This window comes from Populus euphratica, unplaced genomic scaffold (assembly GCF_000495115.2).
Source record: "Populus euphratica unplaced genomic scaffold, PopEup_1.0 scaffold14.1, whole genome shotgun sequence".
NCBI lineage: Eukaryota > Viridiplantae > Streptophyta > Magnoliopsida > Malpighiales > Salicaceae > Populus > Populus euphratica.
The window spans coordinates 1,521,201-1,544,043 of NW_011499876.1; the positions used below are offsets into that span (position 1 = coordinate 1,521,201).

The 22,843-nt window shown below is 32.5% G+C and overlaps 3 protein-coding genes across 7 annotated transcripts; all 3 read right to left on the reverse strand.

Annotated features, from left to right (window-relative positions):
* On the reverse strand, positions 1-6,407 carry LOC105128470 (U-box domain-containing protein 35-like). 2 transcript variants are annotated; one of them, XM_011030163.1, is made up of 11 exons: positions 5,646-6,407; positions 5,292-5,410; positions 4,743-4,953; positions 4,334-4,455; positions 4,113-4,234; positions 3,680-3,879; positions 3,129-3,445; positions 2,486-2,587; positions 1,663-2,091; positions 596-1,348; positions 1-496 (listed from the first exon to the last, which is right to left on the reverse strand). In XM_011030163.1, exons 3-11 carry the CDS (start codon positions 4,951-4,953, stop codon positions 284-286), a joined length of 2,469 nt encoding a protein of 822 aa, XP_011028465.1. In that variant the 5' UTR covers positions 5,292-5,410; positions 5,646-6,407; the 3' UTR covers positions 1-283. The 2 variants fall into 2 exon arrangements, with proteins under 2 accessions (XP_011028465.1, XP_011028464.1); XM_011030162.1 differs by lacking the exon at positions 5,292-5,410.
* A 6,555-nt stretch (positions 6,408-12,962) lies between these two features.
* Positions 12,963-15,627, reverse strand: LOC105128471 (derlin-1-like). Of its 2 annotated transcripts, XR_842870.1 has the most exons (8): positions 15,400-15,627; positions 15,160-15,295; positions 14,965-15,038; positions 14,783-14,876; positions 14,022-14,150; positions 13,633-13,793; positions 13,181-13,450; positions 12,963-13,124 (listed from the first exon to the last, which is right to left on the reverse strand). XR_842870.1 is itself a non-coding variant. In XM_011030164.1 (7 exons), the coding sequence occupies exons 1-7, from the start codon at positions 15,414-15,416 to the stop codon at positions 13,231-13,233; spliced, it is 831 nt and encodes a 276-aa protein (XP_011028466.1). In that variant the 5' UTR covers positions 15,417-15,627; the 3' UTR covers positions 12,963-13,230. The 2 variants fall into 2 exon arrangements, 1 of the variants encoding a protein (XP_011028466.1); XM_011030164.1 differs by having other exon boundaries at positions 12,963-13,450.
* A 348-nt stretch (positions 15,628-15,975) lies between these two features.
* ACD5 (Diacylglycerol kinase family protein) lies at positions 15,976-22,023 on the reverse strand. 3 transcript variants are annotated; one of them, XM_011030167.1, is made up of 14 exons: positions 21,663-22,023; positions 21,256-21,420; positions 20,990-21,157; positions 20,781-20,873; positions 20,477-20,569; positions 20,137-20,362; positions 20,023-20,049; positions 19,740-19,824; positions 18,696-18,845; positions 18,112-18,213; positions 17,337-17,575; positions 17,195-17,249; positions 16,519-16,585; positions 15,988-16,444 (listed from the first exon to the last, which is right to left on the reverse strand). In XM_011030167.1, the coding sequence occupies exons 1-14, from the start codon at positions 21,849-21,851 to the stop codon at positions 16,307-16,309; spliced, it is 1,797 nt and encodes a 598-aa protein (XP_011028469.1). In that variant the 5' UTR covers positions 21,852-22,023; the 3' UTR covers positions 15,988-16,306. The 3 variants fall into 3 exon arrangements, with proteins under 3 accessions (XP_011028467.1, XP_011028469.1, XP_011028468.1); XM_011030165.1 differs by lacking the exon at positions 17,195-17,249 and having other exon boundaries at positions 15,976-16,444; XM_011030166.1 differs by having other exon boundaries at positions 17,195-17,575.
* Positions 22,024-22,843: the final 820 nt, after the last annotated feature.

Sequence of the window (22,843 nt, forward strand, 5' to 3'; positions counted from 1 at the left end):
TAATGAAACAAGATTGGCATATGATCCATTAATTGTTGCTATGGCCAAAGTGAAATAATCAAATAATATTACACTTTCAATATCCTTATTAATAGCTTTCAGCAAACTACTATCGAGACAACTCAAATAACTGCACACATTGTCATTGCAGTCTGAATTTTACGTGCAACTGTGGCAACTTATCTATATACTTACATTACTCTATATCAGAAGCTCTACCGATGACATTTACATGGGAAACAAATGGTTTTTTAAAAGGGATTCTAAAAGCAATCATTCTGTGTTAACCTGAAGAATGAATGTGGAGGGTGTCCGATTGGGTTTTGGACTTCCACTCCATTATAGCAGATAGAAGCGTGTAACTGGGTAAGAGATCCTTATTTGGCAATGGCAAATTCGTCATTGGTGACTTGTCATTCTCTTCAAGCCACTTCTGTATTGCTTTGCGGTTGTAAGTGTAACCGTCAGCCGCAACGCAGGGATCATCCATTAAATCCTGTAAAAGAAACAACATAAGACTAGCCATTCTGCACACAGTTTCCCGTGTCAATCTCCTCTGTTTTTACTTGAATAATAAGCATGTGGGAACATATACCTTAAGTATTGGGCAGATTAAGTGCTTAGGAGGTGTCAATTGTAGACTGGAAACTGAATCTCGGGCCCTTCGAGCAACCTCATTCAATCTCTCCAAAGCAGGAAGTACTACATCTTTCAGATCAGGTCGGTCTTTCTGTCGTATCTCTGTACAGCTTAGTCCCAATGTAGCCAATTCTTTTGTCTCTTCCAATGGCCAGTTCCCGGCCTCTGAATCCAAAATCTCCACCAAATGACCCTCCTCCATTGCAGTTTCCATCACATGTGCTAATGCTATAGCTGGTTTTGCAGTCAGCAACTGCAAAATTATCATCCCAAAAGCATAAGCATCGGATTTTGGAGAAATCACCCCATTTCTTTGATACTCGGGATCTATGTAGCATAACGTCCCAACAGGTCCTGTGTTTTTGTACATGGTGGATAAAGAAGAAACATCTGAACAAAGCATTGTTGAAAGGCCAACATCACCAATCTTGCTCACAAAGTTATGATCAAGTAAGATGTTGGCTGGTTTCAGATCACGGTGAATAATTGGCTTTGGCTTGGAGCTGTGAAGAAAAACAAGCGCCGAGGCTATTTCCCAAGCAATTCGATACCTCTCAAACCATGGGATAGGGGGTGTATTGTTCACCCTCTGCAGTCTATCCTCCAAGCTCCCATTCTTCATATACTCATAAACAAGGCAACCATGATCAGGACAAGCGCCAAGAAGCATGAGTAAGTGTGGATGGTGAATTTTACTCAAGATCTCAAGCTGAAATCAATAGGAAGCACAGTAAGTATTTACTTGAATTATCAGTCAAGTACAATCATAGAGAGTGAATTCCCAAGCGTATAACAGGGAAGCTGAAACTAAAAGATGTTTGTGCATGCCATTTGGCAAAACAAATTGCCTTGTTTTGCAGGTGACGAGGTGGAAATGCCTCCACAATACATTGACTAAACTTTTAGGGAAAAAAAGAAAGATGGTTGTCACTAAAATGCTTATGAATGAAACATTTTAAAATGTAGATTTGTTCGAGTATTTGTGAAGTTTACAGTTTTAATTAATTTCAACAACTTGCATACCTCCTGCTGGAATTGCTTAGAATTTTTGTCCTCTTTTGAATGAAGAACTTTCACTGCTGTGGTTGTATGGTGCAAATTGCATTTATAAACAGTTCCGTATGCTCCCATTCCAATCTTGAGCTCTTCTGAGAACGATAAGGTACCAGAAACAATCTCTTCCCATGTGATCTCCTGGTATTGCTGCACAGAACCAGCAATAGCTTTCTCAAGCTTTTCCTTTTCTTTGGCGTCGTGCATGGCTTTAATTTCTGCTTCATTCCTTTGTGAAGCTTCTCTTTTGGCACACTCCCTTAGACATTCAGCTTTCCGGATTGCAACTTCACATCTTCCCCTCTCTTGCCTTGCCAGTTCCCTGGCTTTTTCCTCTTTATGTTTTATTTCCTGGAGTCTTGTTGCTTCTTCCAACCGATGTTTAGTAAGATCATTCAACTGAGAAAAATAGTAGCTGAAGCTCATTAATCTAAATAAATAAATTAAAAAAAGAAGAAGATAGAATTGATTTGCAACTGTAGAAACAGAACAGATCTTAGTGGAATTTTTATAGGAAGTCATTATTGATTAGACTATATCCAAGGTCAATTCTTTGAAAAGAGCTCAATGAGTTTTTCTTTAGAATTCTGATAGCTTCTGAAGATATTGTTAATACTGTAGCAGTCATTTTGTCAGGAAGACTGTAGTAGAAGAGAAATAATATGAACAGCCAAAAAAAATTAGCGGTCACCCATTTACACTCGCTAAATTTGGTAGACGTTGCTGAAATTACATCAGCAATTGGCTAGCAGAATCATCACAGAAAGAAACCAATACATTTTCTCATACTAACCTTTCGAGAAGCATCTAATGTCTCACTTTGAGCTACTGCATATATTCCTCGAGCATGTCTTAGTTCAATCCTCAGCTTTTCTAGCTCAAAGTTGATATTTGCCTGCATGAAAGATTGCAAAGGAAAACATAAGGTGGGGTGGGGCATTTAGATCTCACATTCACTTCCGAGTACCACACCAAAGGCTACAAGTCTACAACCATATTGTCATTGCTGAAGCACTGGCATACAACTGAACTGTTGCTTCAAAAGAGTACTATTTTTTATGATCAACACGTGAGCTTTCCTAATGAATATAGCACATTCTCCTGAAACATCAGTTCTTTAAGAACAACATATATTTGGCAGAGACTATTCAAGTGCTGCAGATTTTCAAGAAATTTATGGTGCTGTACAGATTTCAATAAGCTTGCATGAAGAAGTTGAACCTTTATATTTACACACAGTTCTGTATAATTATGATAGAATGTCAAAGCTATTTTAAATAGAAGATTTCACTACTAGCAGGTGAGGATTTTGCAAATAAATGATGCCAAAGAACACCTCAAATAAATGTCTTGCAAGCACCAGAAGACCAAAACAAAAAAAAAAATATGCAAAACTACCTGGCTGTCAAATGAGGAAAAAAAAAATGCAAAACTACCTGGCTGTCAAATGAGGAACAATCTGTAAGCACATCTGAGGTTGGAGCTTGATCAGATCTCCATGACGGGTGATCAGTTGACAAGCTTTTGAAGCTAGAACTCTGAGTGACTGGGTGTTCTATTTCTGAAATACTTGGACAAGAACTCCCTATAACCTTTTCTTCAAAATCCAGAGACAGGCTTCTTGACGGATTTGTCTCACAGGAATTTGTTCTGGTATAAAGAAAGCCATGGTTTATAGATGAAAGAGCTTGAAATCGCTGAACTGGCAGGGATGGAGATTGGAAATGAGAGAATGGAGAAACTGAGTTGGAACCTGCATATTCAAGAAACAGAGGAAGAGATGGATTAAAAACTTGTTTCTACACAATTTTCTGGGCAAATTTTGCAGCGTGGACAGTCCTAGGCATGGACAGTAGAAACCACAAGGCAAGGGCAGTGCTAAGTCCATGAGACGAACTCATATATCAGTTATTCTCCACAAATTACTCATTCATGCTTGTGGTCATAAGTGGATGGACCTCAAATCTTCATTACAACCGTAGATTACCTGTTTGAGAGCTCGAATTAGAACTTGATGAGGAGTTAGTAGTACGACTGGTGATACTGCCACCATCTCTAAAGCTTCCACTTGTCTCTAAATCAGATGGACGAATAGATAGCAGTTTTCCTTTTGAAACAGCATAGACTGTGCAAGTATTTGGAGCGCAAACCGAGATTCTTGAGGACAGATTATTTCCCTTATGTTTCCTGAAAAGATTATCATGCTAATAAGTAACCAGTGCATGTGAAAAAAAATAAAAAGCTATATTAGAGCATCTGAGGCCTGGATCATTTTCCCTAATCAAGTCACCAGTGATCCAAAAGCTAATGGGTATTCTTGATATCCTAGAATATGCATTGATTTATTAGTCTTTCAAGCATTCATGTTTAGATAACGAACATCTGATAACTTAATGTCACTTCTGAAACCATGGGCATACCTTGTAAACATGCGATGAGAAGCTGCTCCTATAACAAGTTTATTGATATTGCACCTGGCAACCTCCTCCGCAATTGCCTTCGCCACATCATCCAATTCAATTAACACAATATCTACTTGTACCTGTGTTGAAATTGAAGTGCATTTTAAGGTCAGAATTCCCAGGATCACTTCATGAACTTTATTTGACTACAAACAGTCTTGCAAGGAACAAGACTTGACCTTTTTCCTGGTACAAATACTCTTGAAAGGGAGAAGCATTTGGAGTGTCTGCCACTCCTTTTCCTTCTTATAAGCTGCTGCTACATCATCTCGTACTTGTGATATAGGAATAAAATTCCCCACTGGAAGGTATACAAAATCAGATGGCAAGAGAAGAGAGTTTAGTTTTCATTAATTATCAAGCTTCTTGATGATTGAAAGCATTATTTTTTCAAATCTGTTAAATTGTGTTCTCCTTTTGAAAATAACCATCAAATGCAACACCGGCATTGTCTTCCCCTATATTTCAACACCAACACAATAATCTTTCATAAACCAGATCTACAAGCATTTTGGTGAAGAAACTAGCATCAAACAACAATTAGTTAGCAGGCATTTCTGCAAGTAATTTTAGAGAGGAGCTGCTTACTTGGCGTAGGGACTGCTGTGATCTTTGGGCAAACATGTAGTAACTTGAATGCAACCTTTCCCTGAGGCATGAACTTCTCCAATGCCCATAGCACCAAGTACTTGCTGCTTCTTTTTCCATCTATAGCTATCCCGACAGTTAGAGGAGGTGAAGGAGGCAAACCAAGAACATGTTCCTCTTCAATTATCTCACTTTGCTCCATCATAATCATCTGTGCCAGCAAATGAATGACCGCAACAACTCGTGTTAGCCCCACAAGCAGGTCAAAATCCAAGAACAGTAGGAGATCTTCACAAGCCAATAGTATTTGAAAGACGCAAGGAAAAAGGCAATCACTTCTTTTTTGTTGGAATCAGAAATTAAAGCGTCATCCTTTTAATAACAACAAACGCCAAAAAGGGATTCAATGTAAGAGATCTAACACTGCAATTCTACTTCCTTTTATTCCAAAGAAACCATAAACAGATCTATTCAGAATCAGATTATAAGAATCTAGAAAGTGAAAACCAAGAAAGTTAATTCAGATAAGACACAAGGGGGATAACATGCATCAGAATTGCTGGTGCTTCCTCCTTGGTCCTATATGTCAGTAAGTTATTTGTCCCCTCCACATCTTGTCTTAATTCAGCTCCCTTGAAATTAACAGTGCCATTGTAAAATCTCCAAACCTAAATTCCATGAATAATCCTCACACATCAAATAAGAGAAATTTCATCTCAGGAGTCATAACAACAACCAGAGAAACAAGGACCTGCAAAAATCTCTCAGAAATCAAACACTTACACATGAAGAGTTTCTTCTTTCAGACTCCAAACAAAAAGAAAAACTCTCAAAAACCCAGAAACATATACACAAGCAAATTACTAGAGGAACTGTCAAAACAAGAATCCGCAAGAAACTTACATGCATGCGTGCATACCGACAGTTTAAGGCAAGCTTTGATTTTTCTTGACTTTTTTGAGAAATAAAGAGAAACCCACCATTTCAATCTCTCTAACAAAACAATTCAAACTTCGGTCTTGGAGGCAGCATGTACCTGAAGTAGAAGAATTTTGAAAAAGACCAAACCTTTATTAGCTTAGGAGAGAGTAGGTGACCTCAAACAACCTAGGCTGCCCCATAACAATTACACCTTCTTGTTTTTTTTTTTTTTATTGTAAAATCAGGGGCAACTTGGCCGCGAAGCATTTACTTATATCCCTGAGAATGACTCTCGTTCTTCGTTCTATGAACAGTTTTTTTGAAGTAGACCTTTGACAATACAAATAATCACAAGTTGTAAAAGATCAATTTGTTTGATGCTTCTGTTTTTTTATTGTAGACAAAAGATTGTTTAACTTTGACTGTCTTATATAGGAGAAATCAAATCGATTGTCGAGATGTGCAGTGAATCCTTTGCCTTTGGGTAACTGATGATTAATCCATCATTAACCAACATTACTGTTTCTTCTGAAGAGGAGAGGACCCATCTTGAACGCAATCAAGGAATTTTTTAAAAGATTTTTCTAGAAGGATGAACACTTGTGCTTGCTGTCACCACTGTGAATCTTCTCACGCTTTGAATAATCACGTGTCTATTGCAACTACTTTCAACACGAGAAGAAAGAGGTTGCTGGGAAACTCCCTGGAATTTTACTGTAATTCAATTGTTTTAGACTCTATAATTTAATTGCTATGAACTTGGCTTTTTTTTACCTAGAATGTTTGACTTAATTTATACATATCATAATTAATTGTGGGCTCACTAAATACTCTTCAAACCTAACATGCAAGGTGAGATTTCTTGCACCCTTAGTGGGGCTCCATGCAAAAAACTTCAAAACTTCACTAGAATTGTATGAGTATTGGAATTGTTATAATCGAGTTTTAAAAAAATTTATTTAAAAAAAAAATAAATTTTATATATTTTTAATTTGTTTTAAGATGTTAATATCAAAATAAAATTTTAAAAATATTTTTTTGATATATAATTTTTTAAAAAAAAACTTAAAAACACAACCACGAACTCACTCTAAAAATCTGTCCTCCAGGCCATTATATAATTAATGAACCAGACAAAATATGATTCATGAATCACAAGAAAGCAAAGCTCAATCTACATCAACGCGTTTCCCGTACTGAAATTAATCTATTTCTTTTTGTTTTTATATTTTAACTTCAATTTTAAATTGTTGTTCTTGAATAACTATTTCTCCCATTTTTCTTAGTTTTCTGATTTATACTTTTAATAAATAGCTTCACCTTCAAACAAGCAAACCCTACTTGGAGGCTTTTTTCTTCTTTAATGTTTGGTGTGCTAATGTTGTTAATTGTGTGGTTTAAGGTAATATCAAACATGTTCTTGGTTTATTTAAAAATAAATAATTTTGAAAAAGAAAATTAAATTGTTTTTTTCACTGTTACTTTTAATAAATTAGATTATGTTTGAGTTTCTCATGTAAAAAATGTGTTCGTCCATTTGAATAGGAGTATATAAAACAAATATATGCTAAAAAATGATAATTTAAATGGAAAGATAAATTAAAAGATTTATATAAAGTATAAGGATCTAATTCTGCAAAAAAGGAGAATTTGGCCCACCAGAATTGAGTTATCCGGCGAGTCAACTCGAGGAAGATGATGGCACGCACGCACGAGGTTCATGAATTTGGTGGATGAGAGTCTTTTAATGCAGGATAGATAGGGTATCTTTTACTTGTCAATGAAAAACACGAGAACTGACCTCGTCAAGAGTCTTCTTCTTCTTCAGCTTTTTTTTCTTTATTTATTTAGTTTTAAAAGAATATTTAAAAGTGTTATTCTATTACATATTTTTTGTTTAAAAATAGATTAAAATAATATTTTTTATTTTTAAAAAATTATTTTTGACATTAATACATTAAAATAATCTGAAAATACTAAAAAAATTAATTTAAAATAAATAAATAATTTATTTAAAAAAAATAAATCCTAGATTATAAAAAGAATGTCCATTGTAACATGGATTTTATTTTTTTTTATCATCACTTTCAAAGACCAAACCATAAGTAAGAGTCCAGCAACTCGAGATCTCTAGCAACCACGCACGTACATGGTGGATTGAAGATGGCAGTGATAGAATTTAAATAAGGAATATTCTATATCTCTAATTGATTCCATTAACTATTGTCTTGAGCTAATAGTTTACTTGCAAATGGATTTTTTTTATTATAATTTTGGATTTTTCTTTAATTTAAAGAAAGATCCTAAAAATTAAAATAGTATTAACAAAGAACTTGGATGAAGATGATGATTTCATAAAAAAAAAAAAAAACTAGTTCCAGTGAAGAGAAAGTAATTTCTCAATAAGTTTTGACTTTATTTAAAAAAAAAAACTTTAATATGTCCTTCTATATTTTAGGTATAGTCTTCAATATATTCTTATAAATCTAATTGCTTTTAATTTGTCCATGTATCATCGTTCTTTTTCCAACATATCCTTGTGGTGGGTATTTTTATACAAATGGAACAGAAAATCAAATTTCATTTAATTTATTAAAAAATAATTGTGAAAAAAATAAATTTTAACATTATATAATAATTTATCTTTTTAATAAATTAGGTGGGGGTTTGGATTTTTCAAGTGATGATATTTTCATATCAATTTGTATGGAAATATCTATTAAAATGATAGAATGGAGAATGGATTAATAAAATGGTTTAAATGTTTTTTTATGTGTTCTCTAAAACATTAGAATAGATTGAAGACTAAACCTAAAATATATAATAATATATTGAAATAATGTTTTCAATTTTAAATAATTGTTGGTGTGATGATTCAAATGAAGCACCACAACCTCCCACAAAACCTTGTTTAACAATGATCATGGACCATCCATCGTTGTCATGGATCATTTAACAATTCATAAAAAATTCCAATTTCACATTTTAATTTAGTATTTTTATTAATTTCATGATCTCTTTCTAATTAATAGAATAAAGAAAGGAGAAGTGAGTAGTTGAGGGAATTTGACTGGGAAATAAGACTTTTTTAGAAGAAAAAAAAATAGTAATTAAATTGAGGATGATCAAGTCGAGTCAAGGTATTTTTTTAAAAAATTATTTCATGTAGTACAAGAACTAATTATTTAATTTTAACAAACTACAAGAACTAAGTTTCAATTAACCCTACAAGTATCAACATAATAACATTGACCGGAAAACTCCTTGATTATTAAAAAAAAAATAACAAAATTCATTTTTCTCTTTACTCTCAGCCATGGCCCAATTTTTGTTTGTAATCTATTCTTTTAATTAGTTTTATATTCTTTTCCAAGTTATTTTGTTCATTTTATTTTTAAAAAATAGAATAAAGAAAAAACAAGAAAGTAAATGGATAAATTTTTGTATAAAAAAAGTTGTTTAATAAATTTAATCAAGAAAAAAAGGGTTTTTTTTAAATTAAAAAAACTACTAAATTAAGAATAATTAATGCTAATCTAACTAATTAATTATTAGTCTAAGTACTTTGATTCTTACGTGTTGTCATTTGACGTGACATGGGAATATCCACTTGATGATCTCGCTTGATTGAGAGACAATGGCCCTTTATTATTTGGGTGTGTTGAAGAAGGTAATAAAGATTATTTTTTAAAAAAATATATATTAAAATATTTTTTATTTTTTAAAATTTATTTTTGATATTATTACATTAAAATAATTAAAAAATATCTTTTTTAAAAAATAAAAATAAAATTAAAAACGTTTGTTCAACAACCTAGCCAAACACCCCCTAAATAATCTCCCTTCCTTCTTAGTTTTGAAATTGATTTTCAATCCTTCAACAGTAAGAACTTTACCAGTTAGCCTGGTGATCTCTCTAGAGGGAAATGCAATTTCCTAACCGCTTCCTTCTGGTGCCCTTGACTTTGATAGTAGCTTTACCTAAAAAGAGTACCTTTGATCTTTATCTTGCCTTTGGCAATTTTGGGTTGTTTTAAAACTTGGACCAGTCTAGATAATAGATTTTGAACAACTGATTCAAAACTCGAATCCATCTAAGTTACAAAAAATAAAAAAAAATGGTTGATTTTGTGATCTAAATCCACTCGGGTCTAACTTGGTCAAAATTGAATAGTTAATCCATGGACCTCTTTTAAAAAATCAATTTATTTAGTGTGTATTTAGAGAAAAAATAGTAAAAGTAAATAATACATGCATAATTGTTCTATATATACTAGCATATTGGCTTGCACTTCTCAGCGATTCAATAATATTTTTTAAATTATAAAAAAATTAAAAATATAAAAATTATTTTAAGTGCGTTGAATCTCAATAGCTTTTGATTTGATAGCAAAGTTAAATCCAATATCCTTAAGTCTTGGGATCTGATAACCAAGATAAACCTAACAACTTTGAGTTTAGTGGTTATTCCAGACCAAAGATCTTAGGTTTGATGGCAATTCCAAACCTAAAACATTGGGTTTATGGCGATGCTTCATTATTTTTTTATAAAAAATATGTAAACTATACTTTAAGTATTTTAAATAGGAATCTTAATTGATTTTTTATTTTTATTAAAAATATTTAAACTACCCTTAAAATATCCTAAACATTAATCTTGATTAATTATTTTTATAATTTTTTTGTATTTGTTTTACAAAAAAACATATTAATTATCTAGAAGTATCATAAACATAAGTTTTATTTTTTTTATTTTTTACATAAAAAAAGTTTAAACTACCTTTAAAGTATGTTGAACATAAATTCTAATTATTGGTTTTTTATAAATTATTTTTATTTTTATAAGAAAACACATTTAAACTATCTTTGAAGTAACCTGCACAAAAATTCTAATTTATTTTTTTATAAATTATTTTTATTGTTTTAAAAAAAACATCTAAACAATACTTGAAGTATCATAAAGAAAAATTCTAATTAAGTTTTTTATAAACTATTTTTATTTTTTTATAAAAAAAACTCTTAAACTATCCTTAAATAACCTAAACGGAATTTTAATTTATTTTTTTATATTTTATAAAAAAAATATCAATGCAAATTGCATTAACAAATCAAATGAATTGAATTATTCAAACCTTTGGTATTCTTCATAATTTGTTTCCAAAAACAAATCAAATGAATTTCACTTTTATTTTTCTCGTGTATTAAATTATTTACTATTTAGATTATAAATTTGATTAAAAAGAACTTAAAGGATGGAGGAGGAGATTCTTGAACTACCATGGTTCATTTAATTGATCAATCAATTGTTTTATATTAAACTATAAGATCAAAAAATATAAAAAAAAATATAAAATTTAAGAGTATTGGATTTGATTGTAATATAGGATCCAAAAACGTCGAGTCTAACTACAACACCATACCCAACAATAATATTTATATTATTGATAATAATATTTAAGAGGAGATTCTTGAACTACCATGGTTCATTTAATTGATAAATTTAATAGTAATAGTAATAGGATCAATCAATTGTTTTATATTAAACTATATGATCAAAAAATATAAAATTTAAGAATATTGGATTTGACTATAATATAGGATCCAAAAATATCGAGTCTAGCTACAACACCATACCCAACAATAATATTTATATTATTGATAATAATATTTAATTTGTCTATTTAAATTCTTATCTTTTTTAAGCTTTTAAAAACATGGTGGTTTTTCTTCAATAGTAATAATAATATTTTTAAAAATTTATTAATGATGATAATAATAATATCAATAATTTTTTTTCAAATTTATCAATTATTTTATTAATAATATTAATTATAATAAAATAATAATATTTATAATAAAAATAACATTATTTTTAATATAAATAGATTCCATTATAATAAATATAATAGTATTGATAACACAAATAATTATATTTAGAAACTCAAGACCCAACAACATTGGATCATAACAAAGGATCCAATAGAATTGAGTTACAATAGATGACCCAAAATGATTGGGTCTTGACACGAAACCTGAAAGGTTTAAGTCCCAACAAAAAAACCCAAGTGAAATGGGTCTTGATATAGGAATCAAGAGACTAGGGTCCTAGCAAAGGACCCAAAGCCAATTAGTACTGTGTATGGAGCATTCAAGAAAATTATAATAAAAAATAATAATATATTTTTATATTATTATTTTTTATAATATTTTTTATATTAATATTTAGAATTATAATAAAAATAATAATATTTATAAACACAAGATTCAAGAATCATGGTATAACAAAATATCCAAAAGATTTGGATTTCTCAAGATTCAAGAATCATGATATAACAAAATATCCAAAAGATTTGGATTTCATTGTAGAACTCAAGTGAAATGAGTCCCAACACAAGACCCATAAGCAATGAGTCCTGACACCAAATATAATGATATTGGATTCTAACATATGATATAAGGCTAAGGCATTCTAAACAGGCATTCAGACTTGCTTGCCTGGATCTACAGTTATTCATGTGGATCTGGCCTTAACACTCAAAACAACCTCAGCGCTATATGTTTGTAGCCCCACATGGCACATAGATGTCCAGGGCTTGTCAACCCCAACGCTAAGTACCTACAGGTTGAGACTTGCAGTTTCACTAAAACTGGAGCTGAACATTTTTCCCTAACCATTTTTTTAATGCTACATGCATCTTGATGAAAAGATAATTCCACCATCTTATTGCAGTCTTTTCAACTATCCAGTAGGATACAATTTATAGTAATTTGTATCTATGTAAATAATAATAGGAATATTAATCTCTTTTTAACATATTGTATAATAATAAAAAAGTTTAGATGAATAACTATTCATTTATGAACCAAAAATGAATGAAAGTTTGGTGTATAAAATATTTTGGAGTGACATGCAAAAGTCATTTAAAAATTTAATAAATAGATGCAAATGAATTAACTTATCAAAAGTAACATTTCATTGTTTCTTTTTAGAAATTTGGATATATTTGTAAGTTTGTTGTTAAATATATTTTAAAATATTTTTAATTTTAAAAAAATATTTTTTTCATATTATTTTAAATATTTTTTTTATTATTTACACAGACTCAACAACTTTTAATATAAAAAATAGCAAAAATAACACCCCCGTAGCGTTACAATACAAATACTCTATATCTACGGAGTCATGATGACGGGTCCTGCCGCAGGTGTTCTGCATGAACCTCGGGTAATCAAGTATGAACCATTACCATAGGCACTTCGACGGAGAAAGAGGTTAAAGAAGCAATCCATAGAAAGATGGAGGAGTCTTACAGTCTCATGTGTACATGGTTCTGTAACAGTGATGGGAGAGCAATTCAAGGATACGCAATTTGTCAATAGATAGGATCTCATTTGTCTTAGTTACAAACTGCCTGACTGGCATGAAATACCAAAAGAAACTGCGAAGAGAAACCTGTCTTCTTCTTCTTCGATAACATCCCAGAGGGAGACCAGGTTGTGTGGTGCCATGAAGTCTTGATAATTGTAGAGTAATTTGAAGGGCCAGAAAAAACAAGAAGCAAGCTAGCTACTGGCCACCGAGACGATAGCCTCTTCCTTGAAAAGCCACTCCCTTGTTTGAATCAGGCTGCTGTGTTCGAGGGTTTTCTTGTGCTTGCCCAGCAGAGTTATTCCGGTTGCCATTGAGACGATAGCTCCTTCCACGAAAAGCAGTCCCTGCAGATGGATCACGCTGCACTGGGGCATTTACTTGTGTCCCCTCGCCCCAGAACGCTACCAGTTTGTGACTGTAAACTACATTAAGGACCTCAAATTAAAAAAAATAAAATAAAATTAACGTGATTGCCACCGATCAGTACGTATATGTGATTAAACTCAAGTGGATAGAGTAAAAAGTGATGAATATTCTTGAAATATTGAAGATATATATATATTAGACGATCAAGGAAGGAAAAGCGAAGAAGGATACACCCAAAAAGGGGTCTTGAAAATGAATTTTCCACCAGAGAGTGGATGAAGCACGGTAAGGAAGTAATAGAGATGTCCAGCAAGCATTCCAAGAATATCAGGCATTAGAGGATTGCCAAAAATCAAATCCAAAGCTAGCATTGCCCAGGGTAGATAGAATCCCTGTGTCAAACAACGAGTATTAACTAGTATAAGTTTGTGTTTAGTGTTCTGACAGCATTTACGGTTGCAATTTAAAAAAAAAAAAAAAGTTAAAAAAAACTATAAATAGTAGATTTTTTCAATGAAAAGCAGGTTTAAACAATGAGAATCAAACAGCTTTTGAAGTCATGATCATCGTAAAATCAAACGAAGACAGTAAAACAAGATTAGTGATTAATCATGGGATACCTTTAGGGACACCAGACCATATATGCTGACTTGAGCATTTGGAAACTCACGTCCCCAGATGTAGACTATCATGAAAACCAGAGAAACTCCCATAAATCCAGACCACAGAAAGGGAACAGCAGCCATCACCTAATTAATATAAATAAAAATTAATCACGATCATATTCTTTTTTTTTAAAAAAATATTGATTGTTATATATGTTGCATCTACTCTTTTTTTCTTATGAAATAATAACGTAGAAGGCTATCCGATTGAAAATTGCAAGTGAACAAAGGATTGTATCCTCATACTTCTTAGAAAATCATGATTCGTAAAACCAAAAAAAAAAAAAAAGAAGTTATTATACTGCTAAGATCGCAAGGATTAAATTATTATAATTTGGAATAAATTACAATAACTCTTTTGAGGTGTTATAAAATTGTAGGAACAGCTAAAAAATTCAATAGAAATCCTTTGTCATAACCAAAATATCCATAATAAATAATTAGAAAAAAATAGTCACTTTTTTTTTGTTTTAAAAAAATAGAGATAGAATATTAAAAAGAACCTCATAACAAAACTGTCAAAAATTAAATATTGAAATCAATATTTTTCATGTAATTAAAAAATTCATAAACCATTTTTTTTATATTCTTTCTCCGATTTATTCTAATTTGTAATTTAGCTATTTTATTTATATAGTAATTAACGAAGGGAATCTTGCATGTAAAGGAAGGTTTCTGTAGTATTAATATTAATCACAGCACATTTTCTCACATACCAGAAGTGACAGTGCCCCAAAGAAGAACATCCACACAAAATCCGCTGTTCTTTTGTCAAATGGTCCTCTCTCCAGTTGAACACCATATCTTGCTCTGTGTAAGTAAAAGAAATAGAAAGAAAAATAATTTGAAGCACGAATTGGGGGTGGGGGGAACAAAAACAAACTCGAGACTTTCTTACATAATTATAAGCCGAAATGCAAAGGGAAATGAAAATGGCCCCAGAAAGAAAAAATTAGTAATTAGCCTCCAGACCTGAAATAATCACAAGGAAATAATATTATTGACAAAGAAATTATTAATTAGCCAAGCTTCCAAGCATCGATTAGTGCATAATCAGTGGACATAATCACTTAATTGAAGCACAGCATTTTACCTGAAAACGTTTGATTACATCATCGTAGTAAAGTGCTATAGAACTGGCTTGGTAAAGACCAAGATAATAGGCCGCTGTGGTCATTAAGCAAGCCACCCCATATGTCTTGCTCACAGGTGGTAAGGACCGATAGTATCTACACAGAAATTAAATTAAGAAAACAAAATAAAATCTATGAACACAGGCAATCTTTAATTCAAGAAAGGGAAGAAGAAGAAGAAGAAGAAGAAGAGAGATTACTCTCCAGGAGTCGACATTTTCAATGCTGTTGGAGGTGGAATTGTAAACAGTAATGCGACATCTTCCTACGTTATGGTCTTATATTTGGAGTCTTCGATGGTGGCGGTGAGTCTTCCAAAGTGCAGGGACTTCGGAGTCTCCCCAAATGCCAAAAGTCAAGTCACCGTTGGAGTGTCCTTTGGGGTTTATGCCGTTGACATAAAAAATTTACTTTGGACAAAATCCAACGGCGATGGAACAAAAAAATATTGATGTGTGCCCCTTGCTGCATGTACATGGTTTCTTTCTTATTTTTTCTTTTTTTTATTTCTTTGAATATTCAAATCAGCTTTCATAAATCTTGATTAATTATATTTATAGATATCTTAACCAATTCTACAAAACTTAAAGTTAATAAATATATAAATATATAGATCTTCAACAGCCAGTAGCCCTGAAACTTACAAAATTTAAATTGACAATCTTTAAAATTAAACTACACCTCTCAAAGTTCATGTAGACAGTTTCTCTCTCTCTCTCTTTTTCTACAATTAAGCTTTCGTAAATTAATATACTTGAAATAAATATTATTTAAAGTTCAAATTTATAAAATACAATATAATTTTTAATTAATTATAAGATTACCATGTGGAACTGTGGTTATTACATGGTATTCAACCTCTATACACACCTACCTGTTTTATTGCAGGTTCCTTTGCTACGTGGAGATTTCCCTGTATCCTATTGCAATCCTATAGTTTTTTTTTTGACCTGCGATACAATATGGTGGGCTAAAAACCACCACCTCTGGCCTAAGTTGATGCCAGACATTTCCAAAGCTATGCTGTCAGGCCGACTGGTTGGGATGCGCTTCAAGTCGTCCAGCAAGTCAATTATGTAGCAAGAGAGCCATCTGAATAGTGTCCTGCTAAACTTCCGGGCCGGATGCAAACAAGCTAACAAGGCCTCGAAATACTTGTGCAGAAAGCTGGTGTGCTTGGAAGAGCTCACCATCCAAATTCCAGACACTCTGCTTGCCAAAAGAAGTAAACGTAAAAGCTGGCGTCTGCAGACAGCAAAGAGCATAATTAGAAGGTTCTTCAAAACACAAAGCGGGTGCAATAAAGCAAAGAATAATACCTTGTGATGCTCCACAAATTCAAAATTGAGGGGCTGTCCTCCTCTCTTTGCAAGCTGGGTAAGGTGCCTGTATGTTCCAGACTCAATAGTGATTAATGACATAAGGATTTGACACAGCCCCATGAAGAAAAAAAAAATGCAAACTGAAAAATAAGCACACATGATTTTAGGGCAGAGAGAATGATTTAAAAATCATTATATAGGAACTTCTTTGAGCAGCTTATATACCCAAGCATGACTTGATACAATGACACAGGGCCTGAACAAGAAACTTGCAGGGGGTATGAGGGCGGAACACAACAAAAGAGAACCAAGATGATCTACAGTTACACCTTTGCTTTAGTGAAATACATTGATTGCTGAAACACATGGCATCAAGGCCTCTTTCTTCCAGAGCTTTTTTCTAACTCCTCGATGAATGAAAACAATGGAGAATTGAGGGGGTGAAGATATTTGCCAGATTTGACATGTGCATCATAGTACTCAATAATCAATATTTTCTGTTCACATGCAAGACGATTTCCTTTTCTTCAACAGAATGTTAATAATAAAAAAAGAAGAAAGGATGCCATGTTTGTCCTCTTTGTAATGAGCTACATGCTGAACAATATGGTACATGAAATTAAATAAAAGAAATATTTGAAAAAATATTGGAGACCGAGAGGTTTCACGTTACCATAAATATAAAGCATGAGGGCAGTCTCTAATCATTAAAAGATGAAGAAAACCATCTGAAAGATGTGCATCGGCCACCAAACCATCGGGTGCTCTTTCATTTCTGTTGGAAATAATGGCAGCACCAACACTAAGAAATTTACCTTTAGATCTCTGCCATCTAGTTTCACCCAAAGATGAATAAGGTGTTGAACAGGGACTTCTCTTGGACATATAATCTGATTTCGTGCTGCAGACACCACAGTTTGTGCGGCAAACTACTCTTTCTGATTTTTTAGGACCCTGCCTTTTTCTTAGCCCACTAAACAGTTGATCATTCTCAACAGTTGGATTTGTTTTTTCGGATTCAGTTTCTATGTATGCTACTTCTGCTTCATATGAGCTGAACACCTTAAAGATAATTCCAATCAGAAAAGGTAAACAAATTATTTACATCAAATCTATTGGTATAAACATTAAAAAATTCCAAAAGGCTGAGGTGTCCCATGTATGAAAAAAGTGGAGGAAAATGGACCTAGAGTATCAAAAAAGGACATGCACATTGGCACACCATTTCAGTAATGGTTATTTTGAGTTGCAAATAAACCCAACCCAACCATGCATAGCTCGCATGAAATTGGGTTTAAAGCAGAAACCAAAGCATCTGAGGGTCCGTGCCATGTCACATTTCAAACCCATGTATTTGCTTAAGAAAAAAAAGAACATCCCATGGATGTAGAGTAATTTTGTTTTTCCTAATGGAGTAATTTTCTAAAAAAATAAAACAGAAAAAGAAATTATTATGTGTACAATCAACTTTATCAGTACAGTGATCCTTCCAACTTTAGCTGCTGTCTCTACTCAAAGCAGAATAAAAAAACACCTTATAGAACACAACAAAAAAAAAGAAAAAAAAGAAGAGCCAACGGAAAGAATTACCTGTGTCTCAAAAACACTTTTGTTCCAGCGTAATCATAACGTTTGGGGCCCATCCAGCGATATTTTTCACTTTCAGCAATGACATCTCCATAAAACCCATACCTGATGACAGTGGAATGATAATTTCAAGAAACTGTCCAGGCAGCATCTTAAACGACTACAAAAATAATAGCACTGGTGTTTTTCATCACTCTTTAGGCCAAAATTTTAAGAACTGGTGCGAACAGGGAAGGAATTACATAAAGAGACAAATGTAATGCAAACATACAAGATAGATGAAAATGGTTAGCTGTATTTGAATGAGGATCAATCACAATTTAACCATCAAAAACTTTTAAGAGTGAAAATAGATGTGCAGTTAATGGTAGAGAGTCTCGGACATTTATTTTCATGGTCAGAGGAAGGAAGAAAATGAATTAATTGCTGATATGATACTCTCTAGCCTATGTTTCTGCTTGATCTGGGAAGCATGGTGAACATAAAGAATGAAAGCTATTTGTTACAGGCAGGCAGCATAATCTATTGCATGATGATTCATTAACACTTAATATGCTCATGTAATAGTGAGTGAAGTAGAAAACTACCCAGCAAAAGAAGCTGCATAGCGTACATAAGGTTCGATATCAGACGCTGTTGTTGTTTTCCATCTCACAACTTGAGCTATATCAAGGCACACCTTTTTTCCAAGGACAATGTTCAATGCAGATGTTATAGGATCTCGAGTTCCAGTTGTACTGCAAAGAGAAATGCAATACGAGTACAAAGGTGCATTACAATGGTAGGGAAAAAATAACCAAATGTATCACTGATACCAGATATACACGTTTAACTTTTACTGACCCATCAACAGCAAACCGCAGAGCACTAATGCAGTCTGTAGGATATAAAGAGTACTAAAAGAAAGACAGGTGCTAGAGAATAGTGCATGTTATATACAAACAGCATAAAAACAATAGTCATTTCACAAATTCGTATTTAACACTTTAAGGAATGTTGAAGATTTCTGTAAGTATAAATTGACCAACCCAAGCACATTTAACCAAGTTAATTTAAAGTTAAATCCACAAACCCTAATCTTGGAAGTGATGCTTTCCTTCCTCCGGTCCCTCACAAAAATAGAGCACAAATAACAGTCATCTCCATTCTTCATTCCCATTTAATGCTCTTGTTTCTGATGACTTCTCTTAGCATGATTGGTGACAGGAGCTCTCTAGAATTTATTTTATTAGATTTCTGATATCAGAGTCAATTAATCTAGGGCCGTGTTGTTAGCATGCGACTTTATCTAAATTTTAGCCATTATTCTACTGTAATTTCTGTTTCCTACTGTTTTCCTCTTCCCACCCTATGTCAATCAGTCATTTGTATCAGTAACTGATTAAGCACAACTGTCCTTTTCAAGTTTGACAGTATGCTAGGACCATATTTCATGTAATGCATGTTGATCAGGCTTTCTGTAACACAACTTTGAAACTTTTTATGTTGATTTATTTAAGTCTTTTCAACAACACTGCATATGCTAATTCTTAAAGATGTCAAACTTAGGAAATGACAAGAACTCCATAAGCAAATGCTATCAAATAAGTTTAGAAATTTCACACTTTAAGGGAAATAAGACAAGGAATTACCACATCACAATAGCATCGGTTGAGCCAGCAGGAATGATTCCAAATCTAAACTGTTCACCTGGAAGGGGAAACTCAAAATCTTGACCTGTCAGTTGCAACAGCAGCACAAGAACTGTTGTTAGATATCAGGTATCACTACATGTATGTGTACACATGAACACTCCAAGCAAGTGCTCCTATCAGCTCCTTATTCTGGTAGCTATTCAAATGCGAGAAACAATTATAACATGCTATATTTTTATCAATTTAAATACCCAAGTCTATAAGATTAGAGCTCACTAACCTATGTTGCAAGTACCATCTTCTGTTCCTGTAATTCAGAAGATCCAGTAATACACAAGATAAACAGATATTGCAACTAGAAATTTACTAGCATGAATGTATGGTAAACACGTACTGAAATAGGCTTGTCTCATTCCATTATAAACTGAATTTGATAAAAGGGGAGAATGGTCTTCATTTTGACAAGTAGCTTCAGTAACTCTCTCATTTGGATTGCGAAACAAACCACTGCCACTACTCTGATCAGAATGAACAATATCTGAAGGGGATGGTGGCCGAGGAGCTTTATGTCTAGATAAAAGAAACCCATTGAGGATCTCATTGAAGAAACCATCACCGCCCTGGGACCAAAGTGATCAGCAACAATCAATAACTAGGAAATAACTTGCTGCTTAGCACTACCAAAAAAAAAAAAAACACAAGTATAAATGAATTAGAGGGATCTTGATGCTTACAACAGCTATAACACCATTATATGATTTAAGTTCGTTGTTTGCAGCAGATGCCATCACATCAAATGCATGTCCTGCCCTCTCTGTCACAATCACCTGATCAAGACATTGAACAGAAAGTTAACTCAGGGCATACCAATTTGCAAAGTCATTAGATAGCCGACTGTAGTTCGGATTGTTGCGACCCTAACTTGCATCATGGGAAAAAAAAATTATATCCAGCACATATTAACTGATATTACATGCACATGATTCAACATCTCACCTTCGGCTTAGTCAAGAGATAATTAAATATGTTTAGCATTACCTTTGTTTTTACATTAGCACGCGAGAATATGGGAGCCACCATTTCCCAGGTTCTACGTCCACTGGCTTTGCCACTCATTGGATGAATGAAAACCTAGTCAATAAGAAATAAATTCTGGAAACATTTTTACAACTAGTTTATGCCTTCAGCCATTAAAAACATATCCAAAAGCACAGAAGACATAATAATGAACCTATTGCAGCACAAACCAGAAGATTCTTTGGTCTCCCTATTTCTAAGTTCAGAGAAGCGTTAATTCGATCAACCCATGTCTGACATGTCTGCAAATCCTTGTGACCAAAACTGTACCCGGCAAGGACCCAAAGACAAGGCTGGCCTCGAGACTTTTGGAAGCTGTGCACTGTAAAGCGATACATCTGTAACATCATTTAACAAGCAAAGCACATCACCTATATAATTACTATATTATTAACAAAAAAACATCAGACAAGTTAAGGAGAAAACCAAAACAAACCTCAGATCCATGAGAGGCATGACCCTGAAAACACTGTTCAGCTTCGGATTGACGTGAAACATTAATAAAACCATAGTTTATGAACTCCACACCATACACATCAGAAAATCTGATCTCATTTACAAATTTTTGAACAGGTTTAATTCCAGAAGTTATTGATCCGTCCTGTTCAATCAAATGTGAAAATAAAAAAACCAACACAAGTTAGGATGTTCAATTCTTTGATCATAAAAATCCATTATAACAAATCAAGCCATCATTGAAAAACCAAGGATTTAGCACAAAAAGATTCAATCTTTCTCAGCTAACAAGTCTTACATCAACCAAAACTACATTTTACAATCACAAAAAGATCAGAAAAAACCACATTAAACTGTCAAATCCACTTCAAGTGTAGGTTCACTTACATTATACGAGGAACCAAGAAATTCCAAAGACAGCCCATCAGAATTGAGAGTGAGAACTACATCCCCAACATTTTCTAACAAAAGGGTCGACTTCAAAACCGATGACGATGCTGAAGATGTTGCTTCTCCGACATTACCTGACTCCACAACTTTCGGGTCTGATTTATAATCTTCTCTGTTTATCTCCATTAAAACAGACTTGAATATGGAAAAGGAAAAGGAAATTCAGAAATAAATATTTACAGATTCTCAATCAACTTTACTATCCCAGATTTTTTTCTGGCTTATCACTTACGAATTAAAGAATCAAAAGTCAGGCAAGTATACTAGGTTGGATTTTCAAAGTTCACATTTTTTGCTATTATTAGAAAATGTTTGTTTTTTAAAAAATAGTTTTTGAAAAATTATATTTTAAATTTTTTTATATTTATTTGTTATTAAAAAGTTGGTTAATAGAAAATATTTTTAGTTAACAAAAAATACTTTTTAGTCAACAAAAGAAAATAGTTTCTAATTAACAAAAAATACTTTTCAGTCAATAAAAAATATTATTTTCCAATCAAAAATTTTTTTTGCTTAGTTTTCAAGAAAATATTTTCTTTTTTAACTGTGTTTGTTTTTCGGAAAGTGATTTTTAGAAAAACACTTTCCAAACTTTTTTGTGTTTGTTTTCAAGAAAATCATTTCCGGAAAATCAATTTCCAAACTTTCTTGTGTTTGTACACTTTCCAAACTTTCATGTGTTTATTTTCTAGAAAATGGTTTTTAAAAAATCAATTTCCAAACTTTTTTGTATTTGTTTGCTGTTAGGAAAGCTGGTAAATGAAAAACATTTTCCAGTTAAAAAAAAAATTAGCTTGATTTTTAGAAAAGTGTTTTTTCTGAAAAATTTAGACGGAAAACATTTTTCAGAAATTGTGAAAAATTTAGAAATATCATTATTTGTTGATTATATCAAATTTGATTCTCAATTTTTTGATTGCTATGTATATTTTGTTTTGAATATTTATTTTTCAATTTCATTTCTTAAAATTTAATTTTTATATTAACTTTGATCCTTCATTTCAATTAATTTTTATATACCTTAATTAATTTCTTTAATTTTGTCTATTTTTTAATTAAAAAAAAGAGGTTTTGTCTATTTTTTTTTGTTTTTAGTTTTTTAAATGGTCACGACACTT

Bases quoted from the DNA above. Each gene is read 5' to 3' on its own strand.
- ACD5 (XM_011030165.1), bottom strand. From the start codon at position 21,851: ATGGAGATAAACAGAGAAGATTATAAATCAGACCCGAAAGTTGTGGAG. The intron at 21,158-21,255 runs GTTTGTTTTGGT...ATGATGTTACAG, and splicing joins ATGCCTCTCATGGATCTGAG to ATGTATCGCTTTACAGTGCA. The intron at 20,570-20,780 runs GTAATGCTAAAC...TGTCTTGATCAG, and splicing joins GTGCTAATGTAAAAACAAAG to GTGATTGTGACAGAGAGGGC.
- LOC105128471 (XM_011030164.1), bottom strand. The intron at 14,877-14,964 runs GTAAGAAAGTCT...TTACTTACACAG, and splicing joins GCATTTCGGCTTATAATTAT to AGCAAGATATGGTGTTCAAC. The intron at 14,151-14,782 runs GTATGTGAGAAA...TATATTAATTAG, and splicing joins TTGGGGCACTGTCACTTCTG to GTGATGGCTGCTGTTCCCTT.
- LOC105128470 (XM_011030162.1), bottom strand. The intron at 4,456-4,742 runs GTAAGCAGCTCC...TATACCTTCCAG, and splicing joins CACAGCAGTCCCTACGCCAA to TGGGGAATTTTATTCCTATA. The intron at 3,880-4,112 runs GTATGCCCATGG...TAATCTTTTCAG, and splicing joins TCTCATCGCATGTTTACAAG to GAAACATAAGGGAAATAATC.